Source organism: Sphaerodactylus townsendi, linkage group LG05, assembly GCF_021028975.2.
Source record: "Sphaerodactylus townsendi isolate TG3544 linkage group LG05, MPM_Stown_v2.3, whole genome shotgun sequence".
NCBI classification, from domain to species: domain Eukaryota; kingdom Metazoa; phylum Chordata; class Lepidosauria; order Squamata; family Sphaerodactylidae; genus Sphaerodactylus; species Sphaerodactylus townsendi.
The window spans coordinates 38,836,167-38,860,861 of record NC_059429.1 but is presented as its reverse complement, the minus strand read 5'-3'; the positions used below and the strand labels follow the sequence as shown (position 1 = coordinate 38,860,861).

Here is a 24,695-nt window from a genome sequence, read left to right as displayed (position 1 = left end):
GCGGTAGATGGGGCTAAGAGTTTGGAGAGAACGGTGACTGGACCAAGGTCACCCAGCAGGCTTCATGTGCAGGAGTGGGAAATCAAACCCGGTTTTCCACATTAGAGTCCACAACTCTTAACCACTGCACTATGCTGGTGAAGTATGGTGTGGGAGGAAAGTATTACAGATACCATGGACTGCTAAAAGACATGCTGGCAGGGGCTGATGGGATTTGTAGTCCATGAACATCTGGAGAGCTGCAGGTTGTAGACCCCTGTTCTAGATGAAATCAAGCCTGAACGCCCTCAAGAAGCTAAAATGACCAAATAGAGGTTATCATACTTGGAACACATAAGACAAGACTTGTGGAAAAGCCAGTCATGTTAGGAAAAACTGAAGGTAGTAGGAAAAGCTGAAGACATGATATGGATTGATTCAGTTAAGGAAACCACAACCCTCAGATTGTTAATGACAAGACATTTTGGAGGCAATTAACTGATAGGGTTGCTTTAAGTTGGAAGCAATTTGACAGCACTTAACATTCACCCTACCACGACTTAGGAAATTCATTTTATTTGAAAACTTACAATGAGACCATATATACAGAACACTTCATTCTGATTATAAACAAATGTACAAATTTTACACTGCAAAAAATGATTCAAACACCAAATGATTTTACCTGTATTTACAAACTTTAGACTGGCTACAGAATCACAGCTTGGTCATCAAGGTGTCAAACACAAACTTAACATAGACAAAAGTTATAATTTTAGTGCAATGCAATTACTAATCCCAAAACAATGGAATAATCAGAAATTCCTCTTTTACCCTGCTGTATGGTATAGAAGTAAAATCCAAAGAACAGTTAATAAGATACTGATGTAACTATGCATCAGATCTTAAGTGTTCATACCAAAGGTTAAAAGCTTAATTGAACAATGATGGGATTTGTGTAAGAATACAGACCAAAAATGACTCAGTTGCACTTGAATTGGCTCAGGTCCTATTAGTTTGAAAGAGCAAAATAAATGAGCCAGAAATCTCCAGCTCATTTCAACAGTAATGCAAAGTACTTCATGTTGACTAAACGATGTTCCAAATACCTATTCATTTCAAAGGGCCTTGTATACAGGTTGTTCTGGAGGAAGGCATTCTATAAATTTGTGAAGTGTATAGGGGCATGATTTACAATGACCTTTAACTGGATTCTAAATATTTTACAACTTTAAAGCTACTATATGTTTGTTATAAACTGAAATATTTTGAAAACTTCAGCAGAATTACCTTTTCCAGCAGTTTTAATTAAAGTGCTGGATGGCTGTAGCTTGACATTAACGGACTGGTTCAATAATATAATAAATATACCCTCAGTATTGCAACAGAAAATTTAGTTTTCCAAACAAAAGTTTTACTTCAGTGTAAAGTTTTACTTTAAAATTGAATGCTATAAAAATCTGTAATAGTACTCTGCATGACGGTGCCAAACTGCATTTAGGAGGCAACACATACAAAGCATCCCAAGAAAAATGGGCAAGAAATCTAGAATGCATTCCTAATAGTCAGACCTCAATTCAGTCATGCCCAAAGTCTGTAAGTTGTAAGCTGATGATAACCAGCTTGCTAATTTTGATGTCAAATGAACTAAAAACAAGTTGTGCACACTACCCTCAGACTTTTGATATCAGGGCAATGTTGAATCACGTTAACTGGACCCTTAACAAAAATGGGTGGCCAAACAATGTATACTTAGGTCCAACCTAAGGGGATTTCTCAAATATTCAGCTATCATTTCAAACAAGCCTTAAACAAGGTCAGACTTCTTTTCAATGCCTTCATGGTTAGGGAAGGGATTATGTAAATGGTGTCACCACAGTTAACAAGTTTGACTCCCAAAAATTTTCCACAGTCCCCCAAAACCAGAGAAATATCATTTGCTTTACTAAACTCACAATAAAGATCTTTTAAAATCATCAAGGATGCATCAACCTCAAAAGAGAAACAGAAAATCCTTACTGATTGGTATCTCTTTAATAATGAGTATTCAAAATATATTTCCTCTACTGTCATAGACAATTAGTAAATAACCAGTTTTAGCTTACTGCATTAGAAGTCCTTGTGAGAAAGTTTATATTATACATATATACTTTAAAAAACAAGAGGAATATTAGCTTTGCTTCCTGAAATTGACTGTTCCCTTTAAAATAGTATACGAATGACAACCATAAAAATCCACAACTGCTGATAAATGTATTGCCCCTAATGACTACACTGTCTGCTATCCAGGAAAATATGCAGACGCTGTAGAAGGTAGTGAGGATTTGGACGGTATGTGTGTCTTTTTCAGTGCAGATGACTTCACATGTCCTGTTAATGAGGAAAAATGTCTCATATTAATATAATTATGAGATCTTAGGAGCAATTTGATAATTTTAGTTGAGTGCATATGCTTGCTTTCCTACCTGCATTGTGAAATGCATTTTGACTGAGGCCACGCAAGGGGATGCTATCTTCCCGTTTCTTCAGGTACTTGGCTTCTAATCCTACATTTTCACCACTAGACAAAGAAAGAACAGATAACCATAATAATCTTCAGTTTGTCTACTTGGAGCTTGCTTCAAGGCTCATTAACTTGACAGTCACAGTATTTAAGTCTTTTGTTACAAATGTCTACTTCCTGTCGAAAGGCACTGAATTCCACCAAGGCATCAGTCTCAAAAAACGGGTTGCTTTCTGATTATTCCCCAGAGCAAATATCAAACTGAAGGGTTGTCTCCAAATTCTACAAATACATCAGCAAGGCTGCAACACCATGGCAGACCCTAGTGCACAGCATTAATCAAGGTTGGAAAGACACAGCAGGTTTCATTTTTATACTACTGAGCTAGCTCTAAGCTAATGACATCAAGTTGGAGTCGACTGGTTCATTCCACTAAGGCCCCCTTCCACTGACAAAGAGGCTCCTTTACCAACTAGTGTCAGTCAAAGACAGACATCACCATTAGCAAAATAGAACCACAGGTCCTTTGTATGCCCTGCTCCATCAGCAAAGCTCGAAACACACATCAGATCGATAAGCTCCTGGCCATCAAGTGTAACTGCAGAACCAAGAAACTGTGATAAGCATCTGATTTTGCATTCATTTCACCCCAAAAAAACAACTGCAGGACATATTATTCCACACATTTTTGATTGGGGCTGCATTTTCCCAGTGAAGCTTGCCTCAGCTCCTTCTATAGTTGAAATTTTGTCTAGAATCTAGCTTTTCCAAATAGAGAAATTCTTCACGTGTCACAATTAAAAGTCCATGAAGACAAAGACAATACTGCTGACATGCATCCAAGCAAAACATCTCTGGAAATCCACTTTATACAGACCACTCTAATACTGGGATCTGAATGCATGCAACTAGCTCTGCATGTCAAGCAGTCTGGGTTTATTTCTTCCACAAGCAGCAACCTGATTCTCTAACAATACACCCCAAAGCAGCAACTTCTTGAGTTGCATCACAAACATTATGTGAAAAACATGGAACTTAAAACAATGACTACAAACATCTCAGTAAGTGTACAGAGATGCTTAGATCTCAATTAGTTGGCACTGAACACTGATTTGCCACTTTAAACTAACTTCTGTGTACAATCACTTCTCTACACAAGGAGTCTCATCAAAAAGACTGAGCATTGCTGTGAATAAATTATCACATGATTTGTTTGTCTTGTTTACAAGTTCCAAGAATGAGAACAGATCTTTAACCGCTGTAAGAATACTGCTGCTACTGTTACTTAGCATTTTGGGGGAAAATTAATAAATAAAGCTATTAAACAATAGAACTGATTGACAAATGCCCTTGTAAAGATATTAGCATTGAATTCAGTTTATGCGTGTACATTAGCAAATGTAATGTCCAATTTTAAACCAATTAGTATTATGAAACCTTCTTAACAGCAACCAAGAACAATTATCCAGAAATTTAACTAAAACACTCACTTTTCTTTATTTGTCGAAGTTGTCACAACAGAAAGTCCTGGACATTGATTGCTTTCTGAAAGCGGCATATTGAAATGAACCTGTGATGAAAGTGCAAATTTCACATATTATTTTGGAGGAATGCTTTGGTTATATATTAACCAACCCAGAAGAGATAAATCTTAAATACACTGTTACCAAAATAGTGCCTTGAAGGCAGAGTGGACTAATTTAAATAGTTAAAAAAAACAAGTCAAGTTTTCTCCTTGTACTTCACGTACCTGCTGAACTAGTAAATAATTGGTTGATGTCGTCATTAAAACTTTATCTACTAAATAGAAGCCACATGCTTGACTAATCAGACTTTTACTCATGCAGCTTACTTGTTTTTTTGCATTGAAAATTTTTATCTGTGATCAAGAACTGAACATCATGTTTCCTTCTGCTCACTTAACTTGAATTACACCTATTATAGGCAACATGCATCCTGGGTCTGAAAACAACTGAGGGTATAGCAACCCTAAAATTAATCAGAAGACTCAAAAGAATGTAAAGGTAGGCATAAAAAGATTTAGATGCTTGCCTTGGTTCCAGAGACTGGCTGGTTGGCACTTTTGACAGGTGCTGTATCTGGGAAGCTTTGAAAAGCTAGCAGTGGGGAAATAGGATAGCCAAATCCTGAGTTCATAAAAGGGATTCTGCTTTCAATCTGTAGAACACAATGAAACTGGTCAAGCCAAACCAGTGACAGCATGAAAGTCACTCTCAAGATGTATTAATGCCTTTTGGGTCTTTAAGCCCAACCACACTGAAAAATGATCAACAGGTACCGATATATAGTATGTGAATAATAGAGTCGTGGACAATCTGTATTCAGTATGTTTTTATTTACTTTAAAGCAAGTTCCTCCCTCATGATGAGAGTGGGAGGATCTTAGGTCACACACTTCCTGACCATCCTGAGCATGCGTAGAATTAATCTTAAATACATGGTTAATAAAAAAGTACCTTGAAGACAGAGTGGACTAATTTAAAATAGTTAAAAACAAACAAACCAAGAATAGACAAATGTTAAGTTTTCCACTTGTACTTTACATATCAGCTGAACTAGTACATAATTGCTTGATGTCATCATTAAAACTTTTATCTACTAAATAGAAGCTGGAGAGAGAAGGCCCTAAGTCCACTCCTGTTACGGAGCCCATGGAAAGAGAATTATAGCCTAAACAGGGCTCAAATGTCATCCAGAAATATGTGCAAAAATATACACTCCTGAAGCCCAATCCTATGCCTGTTTTCAAAGAAAGAAGATCAACTGACTTTGTTGGGGTTTGCTCTCAAATAACGAATTTGTTGGGATTTGCTTTCAAGCAGTAAGACTGCGGACCTGTGTCCACAATCAGCCATGTTTACAGACATACTAACGTTCATTTAAATGTGAGTGACTTTACCATGTTGTGAGGTGAAATGCCAGTTCTTGTAGTAGCATTGCTAGGAGGAGTAGAGGTTCCTAAAGCTTCTTGCTTCTTTGTCATCTGAATTTCATTCAGTTGTTTGTTTAGCCACGTGATAACTATACAGAGAAATATCAGACAAGCATTTGGCTTTTCAGTTCATTTTATTTCTATTTCATAGCTAAACTGAAGTTTCAGTATCTGCTTGGGAAACCACACAAGAGGAATTTTTGAATTACAGACTGGCAAGCCTAATCTTATGGCTGCCTTTCAGGCTTTCATACAAGGGATAAACACTGAGGAATCACACATCAGATCCTTCAGTGTTTAGAAGTAAAGTCCAATGAACTTGTAGAGCAGAGAGAAGGAAGACACAGCAGACCTGGAGAAGCTGAGAGAGGCAGAGAGGGCAACAAACGAGGCTTTCAGGGACCTAGCAGCCGGGTCCCACTCCCAAAGTGACATCTCTTCAGATGTCATGGAGAATGAGAGTCTGGGGGACGGAGGGTGCCAGTCTGAGGTGGTGGAAGATGCTCCCTTTAGATGGGACCCCTTCCTTAGCTGGTGAGGTCCAGATGATCCTCTACGCACTAAGAGGATACCCCTCCCGAGAGGGGAGGAGTAGGGGGCTCCTTGTAGTGGGTGATTCGATCATTAGGAATATAGAGAGTTGGGTTTGTGAGAGGCGTGATGACCGCATGGTGACTTGCCTGCCTGGTGCGAAGGTGGCGGATGTCACGCTTCATCTAGATAGGCTGTTAGACAGTGCTGGGGTGGAGTCAGCAGTTGTAGCGGTCCCACATTGGTACCAACTGAGCATGGTACGGGAGGAGGGTTCTGGAAGCTAAATTCTAGGCTGCTGGAGAAAAGGTTAAAATCCAGGACTCCCCAAGGTGGCATTCTCTCTGAAATGCTACCACTGTTCCCAAAAGCGCCCCAAGAGGCGAGCTAGAAGCAAGAAATTGGAGATACAGGGTCTCAATGCGTGGATGAGAAGGTGGTGTAAGGCAGAGGGTTTCAGATTTGTCAAGCACTGGAGAACCTTTTGGGATAAGGCAGGCCTGTACAAAAGGGACGGGCTTCATCTTAACCAAAGAGGAACCAGGCTGCTGGCGCTCAACATTAAAAAGGTGGCAGAACAGCTTTTAAACTGATTCCTGGGGGAAAGCCGACAGGAGCTGAGGTGACTTCGGTTCGGAATACAGAGTCCATGGGGATGCAGACAGAGAGGGAGGTTTTTCTAAATCAACCACATACAAGCGAGGAGCATAGCAATGTGATAAGTGAGAGTGTCTACAAAAGGCTAGAGGGCAAAACACATAAATCCCAGGTTAGGGACAGAGACAGAGTATACAAGTGTCTCTATGCTAATAGTAGAAGCATTCGACCTAAAATGGGGGAGCTGGAGTACAGAGTTTTGAAGGAGGACATTGATATAGTGGGCATCACAGAGACATGGTGGAATGAGGAGAACCAGTGGGATGCTGTTATCCCAGGTTACAAGCTCTACAGGAAGGATAGGACAGGGCGTATTGGGGGTGGGGTGGCCCTCTACATCAAAGAGAGCATAGTGTCACATAAAATAGACAATGCAGGGGGAGCTGATTCCTCTACAGAAGCACTGTGGATATCAATACCAGGGGTGAAGCATAGTTTAACATTAGGAATATATTATCGTCCCCCTGACCAAAGTGCACAAGAGGATTCTGAGATGGAAAAAGAAATTAGAGAGGCCAACAAAAGTAAAAATGTCGTGGTAATGGGCGATTTTAACTATCCCCACATAAACTGGAAAAATGCATGTTCAGGTCATAGTAAGGAGAGAACATTCCTGGATATGCTAAATGACTGTGGCTTAGAGCAGATGGTTGTAGAACCAACTAGGGGAGATGTGATCCTAGATCTAATTCTATGTGGGACCCAGGACCTGGTGCGGGAAGTCAGTGTCGTTGAGCCAATAGGGAACAGCGACCACAATGCTGTCAGATTCAGTATCTCAGCATGCGAACAAGTGGCAACTACTAATGTAGTTACATTTGCCTTCAGAAAGGGAAATTTCTCAAAGATGAGGGGGATAGTGTGCAGGAAGCTGAAAGGGAAAATCAAGAGAGTAAAAAATGTCCAAGGTGCTTGGAGGTTATTTAAAAACAGTCTTAAAAGCTCAGCTGGAATGTGTTCCGCAGGTTAGGAAAGGCAGCACCCAGTCCAAATGAAAGCCACCATGATTAACAAGGGAGGTTGAGGAAATTATTAGGAAAAAAAAGATGTCTTTTAGAAAATGGAAGTCCAACTTAACTGATGAAGAATACCAGAGAGAACACAAATGGTGGCAAAAGAGAAGCAAGTTAGCTGTAAGGGAGGCAAAAAAGGATTATGAGGAACGCATGGCTGCAAACATCAAGACCAGCAACAAACAGTTCTTCAAGTACATCAAAAGCAGGAAGCCAGCTAGGGAAGCGGTAGGCCCGTTAGATGATAAAGGAACAAAAGGTGTGCTAAAAGATGACAGGGAGATTGCAGAGAAGCTGAATGAATTCTTTGCATCTGTCTTCACCCAAGAGGAGGTGAGGAACATTCCTGCACCTGAACCAAGCTTCTTAGGAAGTGAATCCGAGGAACTAGCGAAGATAGTGGTAGACAAGGAAGAAGTTCTGGCAGCCATTGATAAACTAAATGCTACCAAATCCCCTGGCCCAGATTGCATTCATCCAAGAGTTCTTAAAGAGCTCAAGCATGAAATTGCTGATGTTCTCACATTAATATGCAACTTATCCCTGAAATCTGCCTCCATCCCTGAAGACTGGAAGATGGCCAATGTCACACCAATCTTTAAGAAAGGGTCTAGGGGGGACCCGGGAAATTACAGGCCAGTCAGTTTGACATCTGTTCCTGGTAAATTAGTAGAATCTATCATTAAAGGTAAAATTATAAAACATGTAGAAAAGCAAGACCTGCTGAGGAAGAGTCAGCATGGCTTTTGTAGAGGCAAGTCCTGTCTTACAAACTTACTAGAGTTCTTTGAGTGTGTAAACAGACATGTGGATAAGGGGGAACCAGTGGACATGGTCTACTTGGATTTCCAAAAGGCTTTTGACAAAGTTCCTCACCAGAGACTGTTGAGAAAACTCAGCAATGAAGGAATAAGAGGGGAAGTCCTCCTATGGATTAAAAACTGGTTGAGGAACAGGAAACAAAGGGTGGGTATAAATGGGAAGTTCTCACAATGGAGAGATGTAGGGAGTGGTGTCCCCCAAGGATCCGTTTTGGGACCAGTGCTCTTTAACTTATTCATAAATGACCTGGAAGTAGGGGTGGGTAGTGTGGTGGCCAAGTTTGCAGATGATACCAAATTATGTAGGGTGGTGAAAACCACAAAGGATTGCGAAGAGCTCCAAGCGGACCTTGATAAATTAGATGAGTGGGCTAAGAAATAGCAAAAGAAGTTCAACATAGCAAAATGTAAAGTGATGCACATAGGGGCAAAAAATCCAAACTTCACATACATGCTACAGGGGTCAGTGCTATCAGTCACAGACCAGGAAAGGGATTTGGGCGTCTTAGTTGATAGTTCCATGGGAATGTCAACTCAATGCATGGCAGCTGTGAAAAAGGCAAACTCTATGCTGGGGATAATTAGGAAAGGAGTTGATAATAAAACTGCAAAGATTGTCATGCCCTTATATAAAGCAGTGGTGCGACCGCACTTGGAGTACTGTGTTCAGTTCTGGTCGCCACATCTCAAAAAGGACATCGAAGAGATAGAAAAAGTGCAGAGAAGAGCAACGAGGATGATTGAAGGATTGGAGCACCTTCCTTATGAGGAGAGGCTGCAGCGTTTGGGACTCTTTAGTTTGGAGAGGAGACGTCTGAGGGGGGACATGATTGAAGTCTATAAAATTATGCATGGGGTAGAAAATGTTGACAGAGAGAAATTTTTCTCTCTTTCTCACAATACTAGAACCAGGGGGCATTCATTGAAAATGCTGGGGGGAAGAATTAGGACTAATAAAAGGAAACATTTCTTCACGCAACGTGTGATTGGTGTTTGGAATATGCTGCCACAGGAGGTGGTGATGGCCACTAACCTGGATAGCTTTAAAAAGGGCTTGGACAGATTTATGGAGGAGAAGTCAATCTATGGCTACCAATCTTGATCCTCCTTGATCTCAGATTGCAAATGCCTTAGCAGACCAGGTGCTCAGGAGCAGCAGCAGCAGAAGGCCATTGCTTTCACATCCTGCATGTGAGCTCCCAAAGGCACCTGGTGAGCCATTGCGAGTAGCAGAATGCTGGACTAGATGGACTCCGGTCTGATCCAGCAGGCTATTTCTTATGTTCTTATGTTCTTATTATTATAATCACTGCAAAATTCTGATGGCAGAGAAAAAAATAAGAATGGCATCTAATAGAGGGGAAACCACACAAGGAGGGAAAACCACACTTAAAACCATTCACAAGGAAAAGATTACAAAATATACAGAAAGCATAAATAAGCACAAAATGTCCAGCTCATGTATGAGGTAATCTCAGATGGTCAATTTTACTAGAAAGGCTCAGAAGAGTCAGAGTACACCACATACAATGGCCACTAAATTTCATGCAATTACCATTTTCATTTGTTTTAAGAAGATGCTTGCTTTCTTCTAGCTTCTGTACTGTGGTTTCCAATTGCTCCTGCAGCTTGCACACCTGAAATGTTTGCATATTAATAGCCCACATTAATTTATTTACATTAGACTATTCTACTGTCAACACCAAAACTGTATTACTACTTTAAAAACAAACATAGGATGTCATAAGATACTCAAATTATAGGTATCCTCTCGTGTTGACATCTGTCTTCACTGAATGGCTATATCTGCACTGCCAGAGCAGCGAGGCTGCATCAGCATGGTTCATGCCAATGCAAGCCCAGGGGCCGTTTGCACGAACAACTGCGCTGGCTGCGCAGCTGCCAGAGCAAGCTCCGCATGGCCACGCAGCCCCCCAAAGGCTCCTTACCTCCTCCTGGCTTCCATTGCTCTATGGAGGCCAGGGGAAATGCCCCCATGGCCAGAGCGACGACTGCAGGGACGGCACCCAGGAGGCGTGTCCCCTGGTCTCCACAGAGCGAAGGAAGCCAGGCGGAAGTAAGGAGTCATTTGGGGATGGCGTGGGGAAAACACCGCCTTTCACCCGCTGCCATTCGCATGGCAGCAGGTGGAAGACACTGGTTCAAAAGCAGCGTTTTTGAGCACGGCGCTGCTGCAATGCAGCAGTGCCTGCTGTACGAACAGCGCCCCAGGGACGTAGTTTTTATTGTCCCTAGGGCTCTGTTATTGGGCTGTGTGAAAACAGCCTATGACTGAAGATAAGCTGGACAGTCATGGCTCCACCACGATATCAGAATTCCAACAGTACCCAACAGGCTAAAAAAAAGTTGGTGACATAGACAATATACCACACTAAACTTTCCCTTCTCACTTAGACACAGTGAGAAACAGACTTCCCTCTGTGATACACCTCTGAAGATGCCAGCCACAGATGCAGGCGAAACATTAGGAACAAAATCCACCAGACCACGGCCACACAGCCCAGAAAACCCTCCAGAACCAATTGTTCTACTTGTTTCAGGGTTCCCTCTGATGCAAGGAGCTTTCTGTCAAAGGAAAACTCTGTTTGTGAAACAGATCTACTGGATCCAATCCATAGACTGTATTTATACAAACTGTTTCAAGTGCAAATCCAAAAAGCCCGTCTAAGCACTTCCTGGATATATCTGAACCGTATGGTACCTCTTGCTCTTTTTGTCGAAGAGAACTTTCTGCCTCCTGCAATTCCTTTTGCTCCTTCTGCAGTTTTTCTTCTTTTTCAGCCAACAGTTTTTCTTGCTGAATTGTTACTGTATTTTTCAGCTTCAATTTACTCATTAAATTTTTTACATCTCCTTGCAATTTCTTTATGATTTCATTAGCCTAAAAAACAACATTATTTTAGAATGCTAAAACCACATAAAATAAAAGACTCCTCATCAAGGACAAGTGAATGTTTGAACAAACCTTAAGGATTTCAGCAGATAGTGACTTCAATGTTGCTTCTAACTTGCCTATTTGAATTTGTTTCTTTTCTGTATTTTCTTCTAGGCTTGCCTTTCAAAAAAGGAAAAAGACTCTTATTAAAGGACTTTTTGGAAACAGAAAGAAATAATCAAAGCCTTTGATTCATTTGATTCACCCTCCAAATATACCAAAACCTTTGTTTATAGCTCCTTTCAGAAATCTGAAACACTAGCAATTCAATTAAAGCTGCCCACCCCTAAAAAAAATGCCCATCCATTACACAATCTCTAAAGCTTAATAAAAACATATGGAATGCAGTATAGTTAGACTTCATAAATATGACTACAGTCCAGAGAACCATCTAATTAATTCCTACCCCCCAGCCATAATTTGAATTTGTTCTCAAAACTGCCGTGAACCCTCACTTTGTCTAAACTGCCTTTGAAATGTGAGAAGAACTGGAAAAGTAAATTTATTGTGAGGGCATAATTCAAAGAAGAACTGTAAAGCCACCCAGGGCACAGACAAATCCTGAAACATGCCTCCAGCTGCTCCTGGTCATGTTCTTTAATTTATTGTTTCCAGTACTTAAGCGCCATTATCCCAAGAGCAACATACGTTGATTCAAGCCAAGTAAACGCAAAGTTTGAGAACCTTTTGCTCTTGAGTTGCAGCCAATACTTCTTTTGTCCTAATAACAAGCTGATCCTTGTCTTTGATCTCCTGTTCCAAAACAGCAACTCGGGTCTGCAGTTGATTAACCTGTTTCTCCTTTTCGTGGCATTCTGCATCTAGAGTGGCATTCTCTCGACGCAGTGACAGGACCTCCTGCTTTGTTCTTTGACACTCCTAGCATGTTAGGACAAGATCTTTAAAAATACTCTCAGAAAAAAATAGAAAAGCTATAGTAATTTATGCATTGTTTTTAAAAGTATACTATATGAAAAGAAATAAAGTGCTTAGAAGAGTATGTCTAATCCCACAGACGTAGCTCCAAGGGGGGGAGGTGTGACGCACCAGGCGCACGCCCCTATGGGGGTGGGATGAGGGCATTCCGGGGGCATGGCGGGGCCATTCCAGGGTGGGATAGGGGCATTCTGGGGTGGGACAGGGCCGGAGGACACACCAGTGCACCGGGCGTTTTCCCCCCTTGCTACACCTTTGTCTGATCCATAATACTGAATTACTGTCATTTGGGATATTAGATACATTTTAAATTGGTCATAATATGTATGACTAGAGACCATAGGTATAATTAAGTTTATGCTCATGTAGATACATATAAATCTCAGTAAATGAACAATTCATACATCTTCTATGCTGGACAGTTTTGCTTTAAGTTCTCTGACAGCAGAATCGCCTTTATATCTCCTTTCTGTTAGATCCTTATTGGCAATCTCCAGTTCCTTCAGCTTATTTTGCAGCTGCTGAACCACCTTCTGATGCAAGCTTTCAACTTCTTTCTTCTGTTGCTCGTACTGCTGTTGATACTGTGCTTGCATCTGCAGTGCAAAACAAGTAAAACAAGGAGAAAATATTTTAATGGATTAATAATTTTGTAGTTTCTACTAGATGTGTAGAGCCTTTAGTTTACATACCTGAAGAGACTTCTCCCTCTCATTAGTCAATTCCTGAGTATGTCTGTTGGTTAATGATGCTGTATTTGATGTCCATTCATTTTTTAACTTGTCCAATTCTCTGCTTTTTTCTGACAAGTTCTGAGAAAATAAAGACTTGTATGTTAGATTCTCAAGTATGTAAGGAGTTGTCAACATTATTCCAAAGTTTTATTAGAATGTAATAATATCTCAAAACAGAGATTGTTCTATAGACTGTTTCCTAACTTTCCATCTGCCTCCCAGATAAATCACAGGAAAGCCTACAATGAAGTATGATTTTGACCACAAGATTTATGCCACGATGAAAGTTTTAACTGAAGATGCTACAATCCAAAGGGGGGAGCCAGAACCTTATTGAAAGCAGCGGAAAGGTTGTGCCCCTGCTGGGGCCACCAGCACAGTGCAAAGTGGCACAGATGCCGGCGTAGAGAGACATACCCTTGCAGCAGAGGCGTAGCTGGGCCATACTGCGCCCAGTGTGCACTCTGCAAGGTCTCCTGGGAAGTATAGTTCCCACCAGACCGTTTTCAGCCTAAGTGAACAGGCCGCTTTTTCCAGTCTCCACTAAAGTAAGTGTGTGTGGGGGCGGGGGCGCCGCCGGGGGGGTGCAATTTTACGCCCATCCAGGTGCCCCCCTGCCCCTGGTAGCTCTGCCTCTGCCTGGCAGTGGGACCCAATGGCACAGGAATCAGGAAGTGTTCCCCAACACTCTCATTCCTGCCCCGCAGGAGGATTTGGCAGTGTTTCTGCAGGCAAACGTTTAGCCTGAGAATGCTCTTTATGCTGGCAGTATATGCCCAAAAGTATAGCATATTGGTGTTCCCAATAGGATTTTTCAGGGAGTCAGGGTTTTAAAATTCCCCCTCCCTGCCTGTGCATTGGAGATGACGTGGGTACACTGCCATGGCACTGTCCCCAGCAACTGCTCTAACCGTCCCCCACTTTGGATTGGGCTGCCCAAGTGCTGAAAATATCAAAGTACCCAGGTAGGGATTTGAATGAAAGGGCAAAGCAGCTGTGATGTTTCCTGGACACAGGGGCAATGCTGGGAAATGGCCCACACTGAAACATTGATATTACCTGCTGGGTATAGCTGAGCTGCCGAGTAAGATCCTCTTCTGTCTTCCTAAGTTTCTGTTCCAGCATCAGCTTTTCTTCCTGCAAATGATTGATAATTGACATGTTAATACAAATCAATTCAAATTTTGGAAAATCATTAATCATGCCATTATGTTGCATATTAGCTACAAACAACCATTCCCAGTATGCCAGACACAGAAGTCGGCTCAGTAAAGTTCTGGAGTCCCTTCTCTTTCCATCATTCTGAAAAAATGCACTGACATCATGTCAATTTTAACACTATGAACAACTCAGGCACGGTTTATCTTATCATTCTCATATCTTTAAAATGAAAATATAAAGCACAATATCAGCAAAAGGTACAGTGGGGAAGGCCAACATTTTAAATTTTAATTTCTCGTTTAAACGAATGATCAATAATAGACATTATGCAAAGTGAACACTATCTCGAGTGTGCAGTTCAAATCCTCATGCTGATGTTTTGATTTTGTAATACTGCTTATTGTTGCCTATATTATGTGTTTACCATCTTACCTTAACACATTTCAAGCAGGTTGCCAAAAACTTCTTGATATCGGTATCACTTCCCGGTAAGAATTTTAGTGATAAATGAGTAAGATGTTTAAATGGGTTTGTTTCTATCACATTTAAAAAAGAAGGAGTGTGGTCTAGACTAGATCCTGATGAGACCAGTTGCAGCAGAAACCTGAAGAGAATGATATCATGCATTACAAAGAATGAACTTAGGTAAGCCTGAGAAGCATACCTCCATATGGAAGTATAAGCTAATAAAGTGAAATTCCACATGGCAACAATATTATGTGTTTTTCTCATTGCCACTGCAGCTGTCAATAAATACAGTAGCAACGAGACTTGCACATAGTGGGTTTCCCCAACATATTCCCTACACTAAACCCCATGATGGCCATTTTAAAAAATCAATGACTGACTTAGTGTTTTCACATTAACAACAACCTCACTATTAAATTCTCAATTTTCATTAAGTAAATCTCTAACCCTTTTCGCTGCAGAGATATAAGGTGAAAGACATATCCACCCAATTAAAAGGGCTAGAGGCCTGCTTGTTTAAAAATAAAAGATGGGAATTCAAGGGTCCTGACAGACCATAACAGTACTAGAGCAAGTTATCAACTACTTATTTAAAAAAAACACAAGCACAAAAAAAGATCTCCAATGGCCCAAGATGGCTAATATGAAGGACTGGGACACCAACAATGGCACTGAAGTGAGTGGGGCTATTTCCTCCTAGACCCAGATTCTCCCATCCACACAGAAGTAAAGCATGGCCAGAAAAGACAGCAGGAAAGCTGGGGAATAGCCAGAAGATGCAAAAGAGCAGTACGATACTGTTTAGGAGCAGGGGAGAAACTGCTTCACATCAGCTGCAAAGCCAGACCTAATAACCAATGCAGAAGTCACACCTCATTCCTTCTACTTTCACCCAACTTTATCAATTGTTTAAAGTAGTGACTGGTTCTTTCTTTAGAATGATGGTATTGGAGATTTCCTAAAGTTTTGTTAACTTTACACCTCAAATGACACTATAAACAAGTAAATACTTCACACAAAGCTGGCACATTATTTCCTTGGAAAATCATGTTTCTCTCTGTATTCTTCACTCACCTTGGAATATCTTTATTTTGTTCTTGTATACACTGCTGAAGAAGGTCTATAAACCTCTGAGGAAAAGCAGAAAAATCTACCAGAAGACTTTGCTGGAGTTTTAAGCTACGTATATAAAGGAAAAAATATATAAACAACTATAATAATAGATTACATTGATGCTAACAAATGATCTACTAGAAATTTTTTAAAGCACAAAAATACTGACATGACTGAGGCCTTAAATAGAAACAGAGGGGCATATTTTAATCACCTTTCTGAATGTAAACACACAATGCAATCGATGCCATTTCAGTTTTCTACTGTACCACTATGTTGTGATATCCAACTCCCATGCCGGTGTTGAGCTGATTACTTAAATGCTCTTTAGCAAGGTAATTGCATTGGTCCACAGTGGCTGAGTACACCACCACTTGCACCACTTGAGTGCACCACCAACACCAGATTTGAGAACAGCTAGTCTTTGTTTTAATGATTTCTGATGATCTGCTAAGGAGGTTGATATTTTAACTTGCGCAGGGATCAGATCATTGCTTGCTGAAAGCAAATGCTGTGATACCTCCCTCCCTCCCACCATAAGGGCAGGGGAATATTGAGAATGTTCTGACCCAGAACAACTGAAACATAACTATTGGCCTTAGCTAATTAACTCTGGGAGTGTTTGATACTGTTAGCCAAAATATTTTGGTGGACTGACTATCAATGGGTGGGATAAAAGGGACAAACCTCAGTTGTTTTCATTCTTCTTATTGACAGGAAATAAAGAACTGCTATAAGGGAGGCAGAGTTAAGTCCTGATGTATGTGGTGTCAAAGGGTTCATTTTATCCCCAATGCTCTTTAACTTTTATGTTAAACCTTTGGCCAAGATAAGCCTGAGCCCATTTGGAGCTTTTCATGCCTTTTTTCCCACAGATCTTATGCAGCTGTAATTGCAGGGCTCTCTAAAGTCAAGGCAGCCCCAAGGGTCAGGCCTGCCTACTCTGTGTTGCCCTCCTCCTATACTGTGATGTGCACATGCCAATCCAGCTTGGATAGAAAGTCATTAATAGTCCCTGACTGCATGACTGGCTACTCTTGGCAAGACTTGCAATGTGCCAACTTGGTATATTCAGGTGTGCCATTTGCACTCTTCAAACAGCCTTCTCTTCCTGGGACCCCCTCTCAGTCTATTTGACAACTGTCACATTACAGTCCTTTTCTTCACCAGCCCTTTGGAATAGTTCACCAGAAAAGAAGAGGGAACATTTTCTAGTTTGCACATTTAATATGAAAACTTACCTTTGAAAATCTTCCTCAGAAATGACAAGATTATATAGAAAAAATGGATCACTATCCTCAGTTAGTCGAACAACCAAATCCTAAAAGACAGAGTTCAAATTTTCTTTAAAATCCTATGAAACTAGGTAGAGGAAACATCCATTTCCTATACAGCCTACAAAACATTTAGTATAAGTGGTGAAAACTTCTATGTAATATATACACAACAGCATTATAACATTAAAATAACTAAAAAACACTCTTTCCTGTTCCAAATTAGCTCCTTGGTCTACCTTGGGGCTGAGGAGGAAAAAGCAGCAACTGAGAAAACTAGAGTGAGTTTGGTGGAGTACTCATGATGAAGCAGCAATATCTTGTAGGCCGATGCTTCTAAAGGCCTATGAGATGGTGGTGAAAGCTGTGAAAAACGAACATTCTGTGACTAGCATCACACCTACTGGCTCTCATCCAACTCAATTATTTAGGGTAATTTGGTCTTCGACGGCCACAACAGAGAGGCCCAAATTATTAGAAATTCGGACCTCAGCTATGAGGTGTTTGCAAGTTTGTTTTGCGGATAAGGTCTTGTAGTTCCACTAGGACCTCCCTGCCAACTTACATGCAATTAGTGAATTAGAGGCCCCTTGGCTGTCTTCAGGTCCTATGTTAGACCAATTCAGCAGCCTCTCCCAAGATGATGCTGGTAAGAGTCCTGAGACCTGTGAAGTCTACCCCATGCCCCTAAGATCTGTGCCCGTCTTGCCTGGTGAAAACCAGTGGAGTTGCAGTGTGGAACATCCCACCCCCCCTCCCCGGGGAATATTATCAACTGTTCCTAACTCTGGGCGTTGAAAGAGGCTGTGGTAAGGCTGCTCTTGGGGGGAAAAAAGTCATTTTTGGATTCAGCAGATCCTTCCAACTAACACCCAGCATTCCATCTTTTGTTCTTGGGTAAGGTAGCTGTGACAGCAGCTGCAGAGCAGCTCGAGGCTTTTATGGAGATGTATCAGTCTTGGATCCATTTCAACCCAGCTTCTATATGCTGGCCTCAGAACAGAGATGACCTTGGTAGCCCTTACTGATGATCTACAGAGACTAGCTGGACCAAGATGGGTTGGTGCTGCTGTTATAACTTAACCTAACAGCAAGTGTTCAAGTTCGATTATCATGATCTCTTGCCGATGATGGGATATGTGGAACAGCCTTACAGTGGCTGAGCTCATTTAGAGAGAGGACTTGACACTCCATTTGTTTTGTGTGGGGTCCCAGAAGAAACAATCACAGGGATACGTGAGACCACCTTACAGTGGCTGAGCTTGTTTCTCCAGGGTTTGGGACAGAGGATAGCAATTGAAGAGAGGGTCTCAGAGCACAACTTGTTGGTGTTTGGGGACCCCACAGAGCGATCCTTTCTCCAATATCATTCAACATCTATTTGTGCCCTCTTGCCAAATTGATCCGGAACTTTGGGCGATTACTGATAATTCCCAGCTGTATCAGTTTATGGACAGACAGACAGACACCACCCCAGATATTCTGGCCAGCTGCCTGGAGGCCATGATGAGGTGGATGAAAGGAAGACGGCTGAAGTTAAATCCGTCAAAGATAGAGTCAGGGCTGGGTCAAGGAGGTTTAGGAGATGGCCAAATCCTGATGGCATGCAATTTACCTATGCCAGCCATCAAGAATCTGGGTGTGGTCCTTGATGCCTCCTTATCTCAGGTCACAAATGTTTCCCACCTAGCCTTTTATTACCTTTCTCAGGTGATGCTATTGACTCCCCACCTGTCCCAACTGGACTTAGCTCAGAGATCCATGCATTGATTACCTCTAGACTGGACTATTGCAACTCATTCCTCACAGGGTTGCCTTTGGGGATGCTCTGGAAAATCCAGTTAGTGCAGACTGCAGCTGTGTGGATCCTTACCTGTGGCAGGCTCTGTGGCAGGCATATATTCAACCTGTGCTCTTCCAGCTGCACTGGCTTCAGGTGGAGTATCAAATCAGGTTCAAGGATTTAGTATGTACCTTCAAAGCCCTAAACTGTCAGGGGCCGCCGTATCTTCAAGACAACCTCTTCCGCTGTGTCCCCCCAAAAATGCTCTGCTCTGCTAATAGCAACTTGCTGACGATCCCTGCCTAAAGGCTATTCAGCTGTCCTTTACCAGGGCCAGGGCCCTGGCCCCAGCCTGGTGGAACGCTCTGTCAAATGAAATCCTAACCTGGCAACCACTGACACAATTTTGCAGGGCATGTAAGACAGAGCTGTTCCAGCAGGCCTATGAGTAAGGTAGCAATGGTATTCCATCAAGCAGGCCTGCCTTCTCCTCCCCCACATCTTGTTTCTTTCTTGCCCTATATGAAATCAGGAGTGTTGGAAATTTATCTGTTTTTAATCTGTTCCGTTTTTAACACCCTTTGGTTGAAATTACATTAGACTGCTATAGGTTTATTGAGACATTGTATGGATTTCACTGTTGTTTTATGTTGGAAGCTGCCCTGTGTCCATAAGGAAAAGGGATACCTATAAATAGAATTAAATAAATAAATAATGTTCTAGAGGAGATAGAAATTACATACAGTCCATCAAAAATCATTCTTAGGGATTGTGTATAGCCAGGAAATCTGTAGGCTGCACTGCAGTTTTCTGGGGATGAGCTGAAAGTCTTCTCTAAAAGTTTATTGTCTACAACAAGACTGTTGTTAGGCAAGACATTTCAGTTTGGTGGTAGCTTCTACTTGCAGAAGTAACCAGGATCACATGCTGAAGCAACTGTAGGAATCCTGTACAGTAAAACTAAATATGACAAGCGAGGAACAAGCCTTATGAAATACAAACCTTTCTATGTATAGGATTCGAAGTTGACTGGAGCTCGATACTCACACGAACGTTTATTCGCCTGCAAAACAAACATACAACTGTACCCTTGCCAAATCAATATCGGTAATTTATTCTGCAAGTTACCAAACAAAATACTCTATACTTAAGCTAAGATCTATAGGATCAACTTTTGAACAGGAAGAATTAAGCCAAGAAAAGTCTACTGCTAAAAGCTGTAAAATACATTATCTAAACTATTTAAATAAAGGTGGGCAGTTCTCTCTGATTATGTTGTAAAATCGAATTGTACAGATGTAACGTAGCACAAAACGAGTTTAGATTACAGATACATTTCTATGGCTAGGTATTGTGGCTCATAATTCCTATTTGCCACTTTTAAAAATTACTTTAAAATTGCAACCCTATGTACTTCACACATGTAATTATCAATATAACACCAATCTTAAAAACCAGTCCATACATATTGGAATAGATTCAAACTAGTCCTCTTACAAATAGAAGGCACTTCCAATTCATTTGATATTTCCCCAACTTTATTGCACTTTAACTTAACTAATGAGACAGCGGCTAGAAACTATCACCAGCTGTTGCAACCTAAGAGGTTTAAATCTCTGACACAGAGAATCACAACTGATTTATGATACCCTGTTTCCCCAAAAATAAGACAGGGTCTTATATTAATTTTTGCTCCAAAAGATGCGTTAGGGCTTATTTTCACGGGATGTCTTATTTTTTTCCATGATTTTGTGCCCCCCACGTGACCAGATCAGCTGTGCCAGAGAATGTCCCGCAGAATGTGTAACTAGGGCTTACATTTCAAGAATCCTCCAAAAATCCCCCAAAATCATGCTTGGGCTAGGGTAGGTCTTATTTTCAGGGAAACAGGTACCAGGCATCTTTTTTCTCAACTCCTCCATCCTGCCCCTCCCCTTCTGTAATTCTTTGTGTAACAATGAGGAAAATGATTTTCTTTCTGAGGAAGTGAGTTCTGAATAATAAAATATTGAAATAAATGCTGTGCCACTGGGTTCGTTCTGCTACAGCAAACTGTTTACCCCACAGGGTTTGGCAAATCTAGGACACCTGCAAATTTCCCATTTGGGCTGCAGCAGCCCATGTCAACCCCTGCCCCATTCCCTAGGGCCCTCTGGCTTGCAAAACAAGCCTCCCTCCCCTCCCCTCCCCTCCCTTGCATGCCACCCCTCACTCCCTCCCCTCCCTTGCATGCAACCCCTCCCTTCCCTTCCCCTCCCTCTGCTAGGGTGGGTGGGCCGTGTCCAGATACCGGGCTCCCTCCCCTCCCTTCCCTTGCATGCCACCCCTCCCTTCCCTTCTGCAGGAGTCTGCAGGAGAAAGTAGGGGAATATCTGCTGCACTTAGATTTCTTCAGATTCAGTAAGTTATTTAGGATATTAATGAACAATGTTTGAACAACTTGTTATGCAAAGTAATGAAACACAAGATCTGACCACCTCACAGCTATCACTTCCAATTTGTTCCATTGTCACTACAATACTCAGTTTTTAATTCTAATGCACCTTTAAAGGACTACCATTTTCATAATTCTGAAAAAGTGAAAAAATCCAAAGTACTGTTTGCATTTTATTTCTCCTAGGAAGGTTACTCATTAAACTTGACAATTTCTAAACAGCCCACAAAAACAAGCTACCTGCCCTCAGGTATAGTGGCACTTATTTCTGAGTAAATATGCATGACCCAAGTCATACTGAATTGAGCAAAAGTGTGCTTTTCAGTTTTATATATGTCTCCATTATATTTAATAAGGATATTAATCCTAATTTGCAATCTTGCTGATTTACACAAGTAGACAATTTAATTCCATCATTTTTCAAGGAGACTAATAAGGACTATACACTTTTCCACTGAAAGATTAAACTATGGTCAGTTGGGGTACGGCAGAAGAGGAACTAGTATATTTCCACATTAGAAAATAGTCCCAAATGAATATGAGAATTATCATTTATTTTTCAGGACTGCCTTTGTCAAAACCATTATTCTGTGCATATTTAAAAATGGCTCGCCAACTGGGGGGAGAAGAGACCCGCCAGGGGGAGGAATCTTCAGGACACCTCACTGACAACGCAGGAGGCAGCAGTGGAACTTGGCAGGCGGGGGAGCAGGAACCTACTGGGGCAGGAATCTTCAGGTTGCCTCGCCAACAAGGCAGCAGCAAGACTTGGCTAGTGAGGGAAGAACTAGGATGAGAGGGAGCACACAGGCAGCTGCAGATGGCCAAATTAGTCCACAACCAGCCCCATGCAGCAGCAGAACTAGACAATGTCCCATACCCAGCCTCTTAAAGGGGAAGGAGGGATGGCAAAAGGCTAATGGGAGTGGGGGTGGAGCAGAACCAGGTAGGTACTAGGACTCAAGCAGAGCATGTGGCCGATGAATATAAAACTGTACTTTAATCTTTCAGTGGAAGAGTATAACCTGTGTAATAGGACCTTACCAGGCATCAGATTATGCTATAAGATTCACAAGCTCTTAAAGAATGGGTACTCCTTTTTGACATAATTTGTTTTTGCAAACCCTCAACATGATAGTAATTATACTACTAGTATCCATAGATTGAGAAAATAAAAACAAAAAGATCAACATGATAATGTTTAGTGCATGTATGGATTCGCAGACCCTTTTTAATAACCTGGTAAGTCCCAGGGGTCCCTGGACCCCAGACTGGGAACCATTGATAGAAGACATCTTATGCTCATCAGCCTGCAAAAGTCATGCAAGGCCCATGTCTACCTATCCTTATGGTCTATTATAAATCAATCACTAACACAGGGTATTTTCCCATAGCCACTCAAAGAGACAGTTATTTGTTCATTACTTTTAAAACTATCCCTACAGAAAAACAATGTGGCTGATTATCATCCAATCTCTAATCTGCCTTTTCCAGGCAACGTGCTTGAAAGAACAGGAATGGAACAATACCAGATCTTCTTGGATCAATCATCTGCTCTACTAGACTACTGAAATTACACTCTCTACTCTTCATAGGTCGTCCATTGACGTCACCTTGGAGGCCCCAGTTGGTGCAGAATGCGGGTCAGTTATTAGGAGCTAGGCAGATCATGCATATTATTCCCATTCTGGAGTCACTCCATTCAGTGATGGAATTCAATTCAATACACCGGTTATCACATATGAAACCTTTCACGGCCTTAGTCCCTCAAAACTACAGGACCCCCTCTCCCTCTGTGTGCTTCCATGACAGCTTCACTCATCTGAGCAGGGCCTTTGCAAATGGGCAAAAACTACTTGAACACATAAAAAAGAATGCTTAATGCACAGGTTCAGGAGAGCTTTTTTACACAGGTTATATAGCTGCAAGTGTAACAAAGTGGTTCAGAAAGACGCTTCAGCAAAAGAATAGGGATCACAGACTACACTACTGCACACAGTACGCACTGTCTGCTGTTGCATCTACTGTGCAATTTTTTGCATTATTTTACCTGCATTATTTTACCTGTCATGGTTTTTGTTTTATTTCAGCTCTGTTTTCCAATTTTTGCTTGGTTTCAGATTTTTGCTGTCCAAATGCTATTACATTATTTATTGAATATCCCATCCAATACATCAGGAGCATTATACCTATTTGTTACAAGGGCCAGATATGAAATAAATGTGAATTGGTCAAGGCGGACCTGGTGGGGTGGCTGCCTCAGCTGGCGAGCTTGCAGCAGGCTTACCAAGGCAGATTGGGAGGGGGGCAGTTGCCACAGCTGGCTTGTGGGCCTGATAAGCCCAGATCTGGCCCCCACACGTTAAATACCCCTGCAATAGATTTTATTGGCTTACACTTGTAATCTGCCTTGAGTTCCAGTGAGAAAGGTGGACCATGAATAATAATAACAACATTTTTTCCTGCTTTTAAACCCTTTTTCCAATATCAGGGAAGAAGGGGGGGATACAACTGTTTTAAATTAATGAAACAAAAAAATGCTACCAAGTCAAATTTTACAATGCCATTTGCAGTTCCTGCTTAGACTGAAATAACTCTGCATAGGATTGCACTCGCATATTCTAATAGTTATATTTCTAGGTACTCACAAGAAAAGACTTGAGCAAAATAAACATTCACGCACCACTCTTTAAATCACCCTGACCAACTAAAAAACAAATTAAAGTTAACTAAGGGTTATCCAACCTTCCTTGAAAGTTAGGTTCCCTCTGTGTTTTTCTGGCATTAACCCGAAAGTTTAACAACTTGCACGACAGCTGCTGAATTTTTGCTTTTCTCTCTGCTGTTAAAGAAACGGGGTCCTTTGCCCAAGACGGGCGGTCGCAACTCTCAATATAAGCTCAAGGCTACCCAAGTCTGCATCGCTATTAAAAGCAGGCAGGAAAACAGGCAATATAGGTAGACTGAAAACAGGTAAGCAGAGGCAAGAGTTACTATATTTCAAACACCCGCCAATTAAGTATCCGCTGAAGATTTAGCACGGGTTAGATGGAGGAAGGGGGGCTTTCTCCACCAGACAGTTAGCCCGACAAGGCATGGCCAACCGTCTATTTCCCGGCCTGACAAACCACCAGCTAAACCAATACACGCCTCTAGGACTGGGCAGCCCCAGCTTTCTCCTGCAGCCCCAGCGAGGAAAGACTTCTGGGTTTGCATCACCGGAGCAGACAGGGCCCTTGGAGGTCCCTCTTCTTTCCGCGCCAGCCCCTCACCTCTCCTCGCAGCCCTGGCCCTTCACCTGCACCGGCACCAACCGGCTGAAGAGGCACTCCGACGCCATCTTGCGCTTTGAGTTTGGCGCCGGATTCCCGCGGGGGGGA

At 41.7% G+C, this 24,695-nt stretch overlaps 1 protein-coding gene across 1 annotated transcript; it reads right to left on the bottom strand.

The window, feature by feature from the left end:
* Window positions 1-539: 539 nt before the first annotated feature.
* SASS6 (SAS-6 centriolar assembly protein) lies at window positions 540-24,691 on the bottom strand. The gene is made up of 17 exons (XM_048496343.1): window positions 24,588-24,691; window positions 19,884-19,944; window positions 17,066-17,145; window positions 15,786-15,890; window positions 14,676-14,847; window positions 14,142-14,219; window positions 13,041-13,160; window positions 12,753-12,944; window positions 12,097-12,291; window positions 11,443-11,532; window positions 11,179-11,358; window positions 10,012-10,093; window positions 5,402-5,523; window positions 4,535-4,660; window positions 3,973-4,052; window positions 2,445-2,539; window positions 540-2,349 (listed from the first exon to the last, which is right to left on the bottom strand). The coding sequence occupies exons 1-17, from the start codon at window positions 24,653-24,655 to the stop codon at window positions 2,261-2,263; spliced, it is 1,935 nt and encodes a 644-aa protein (XP_048352300.1). The 5' UTR covers window positions 24,656-24,691; the 3' UTR covers window positions 540-2,260.
* Between the last annotated feature and the right edge of the window lie 4 nt (window positions 24,692-24,695).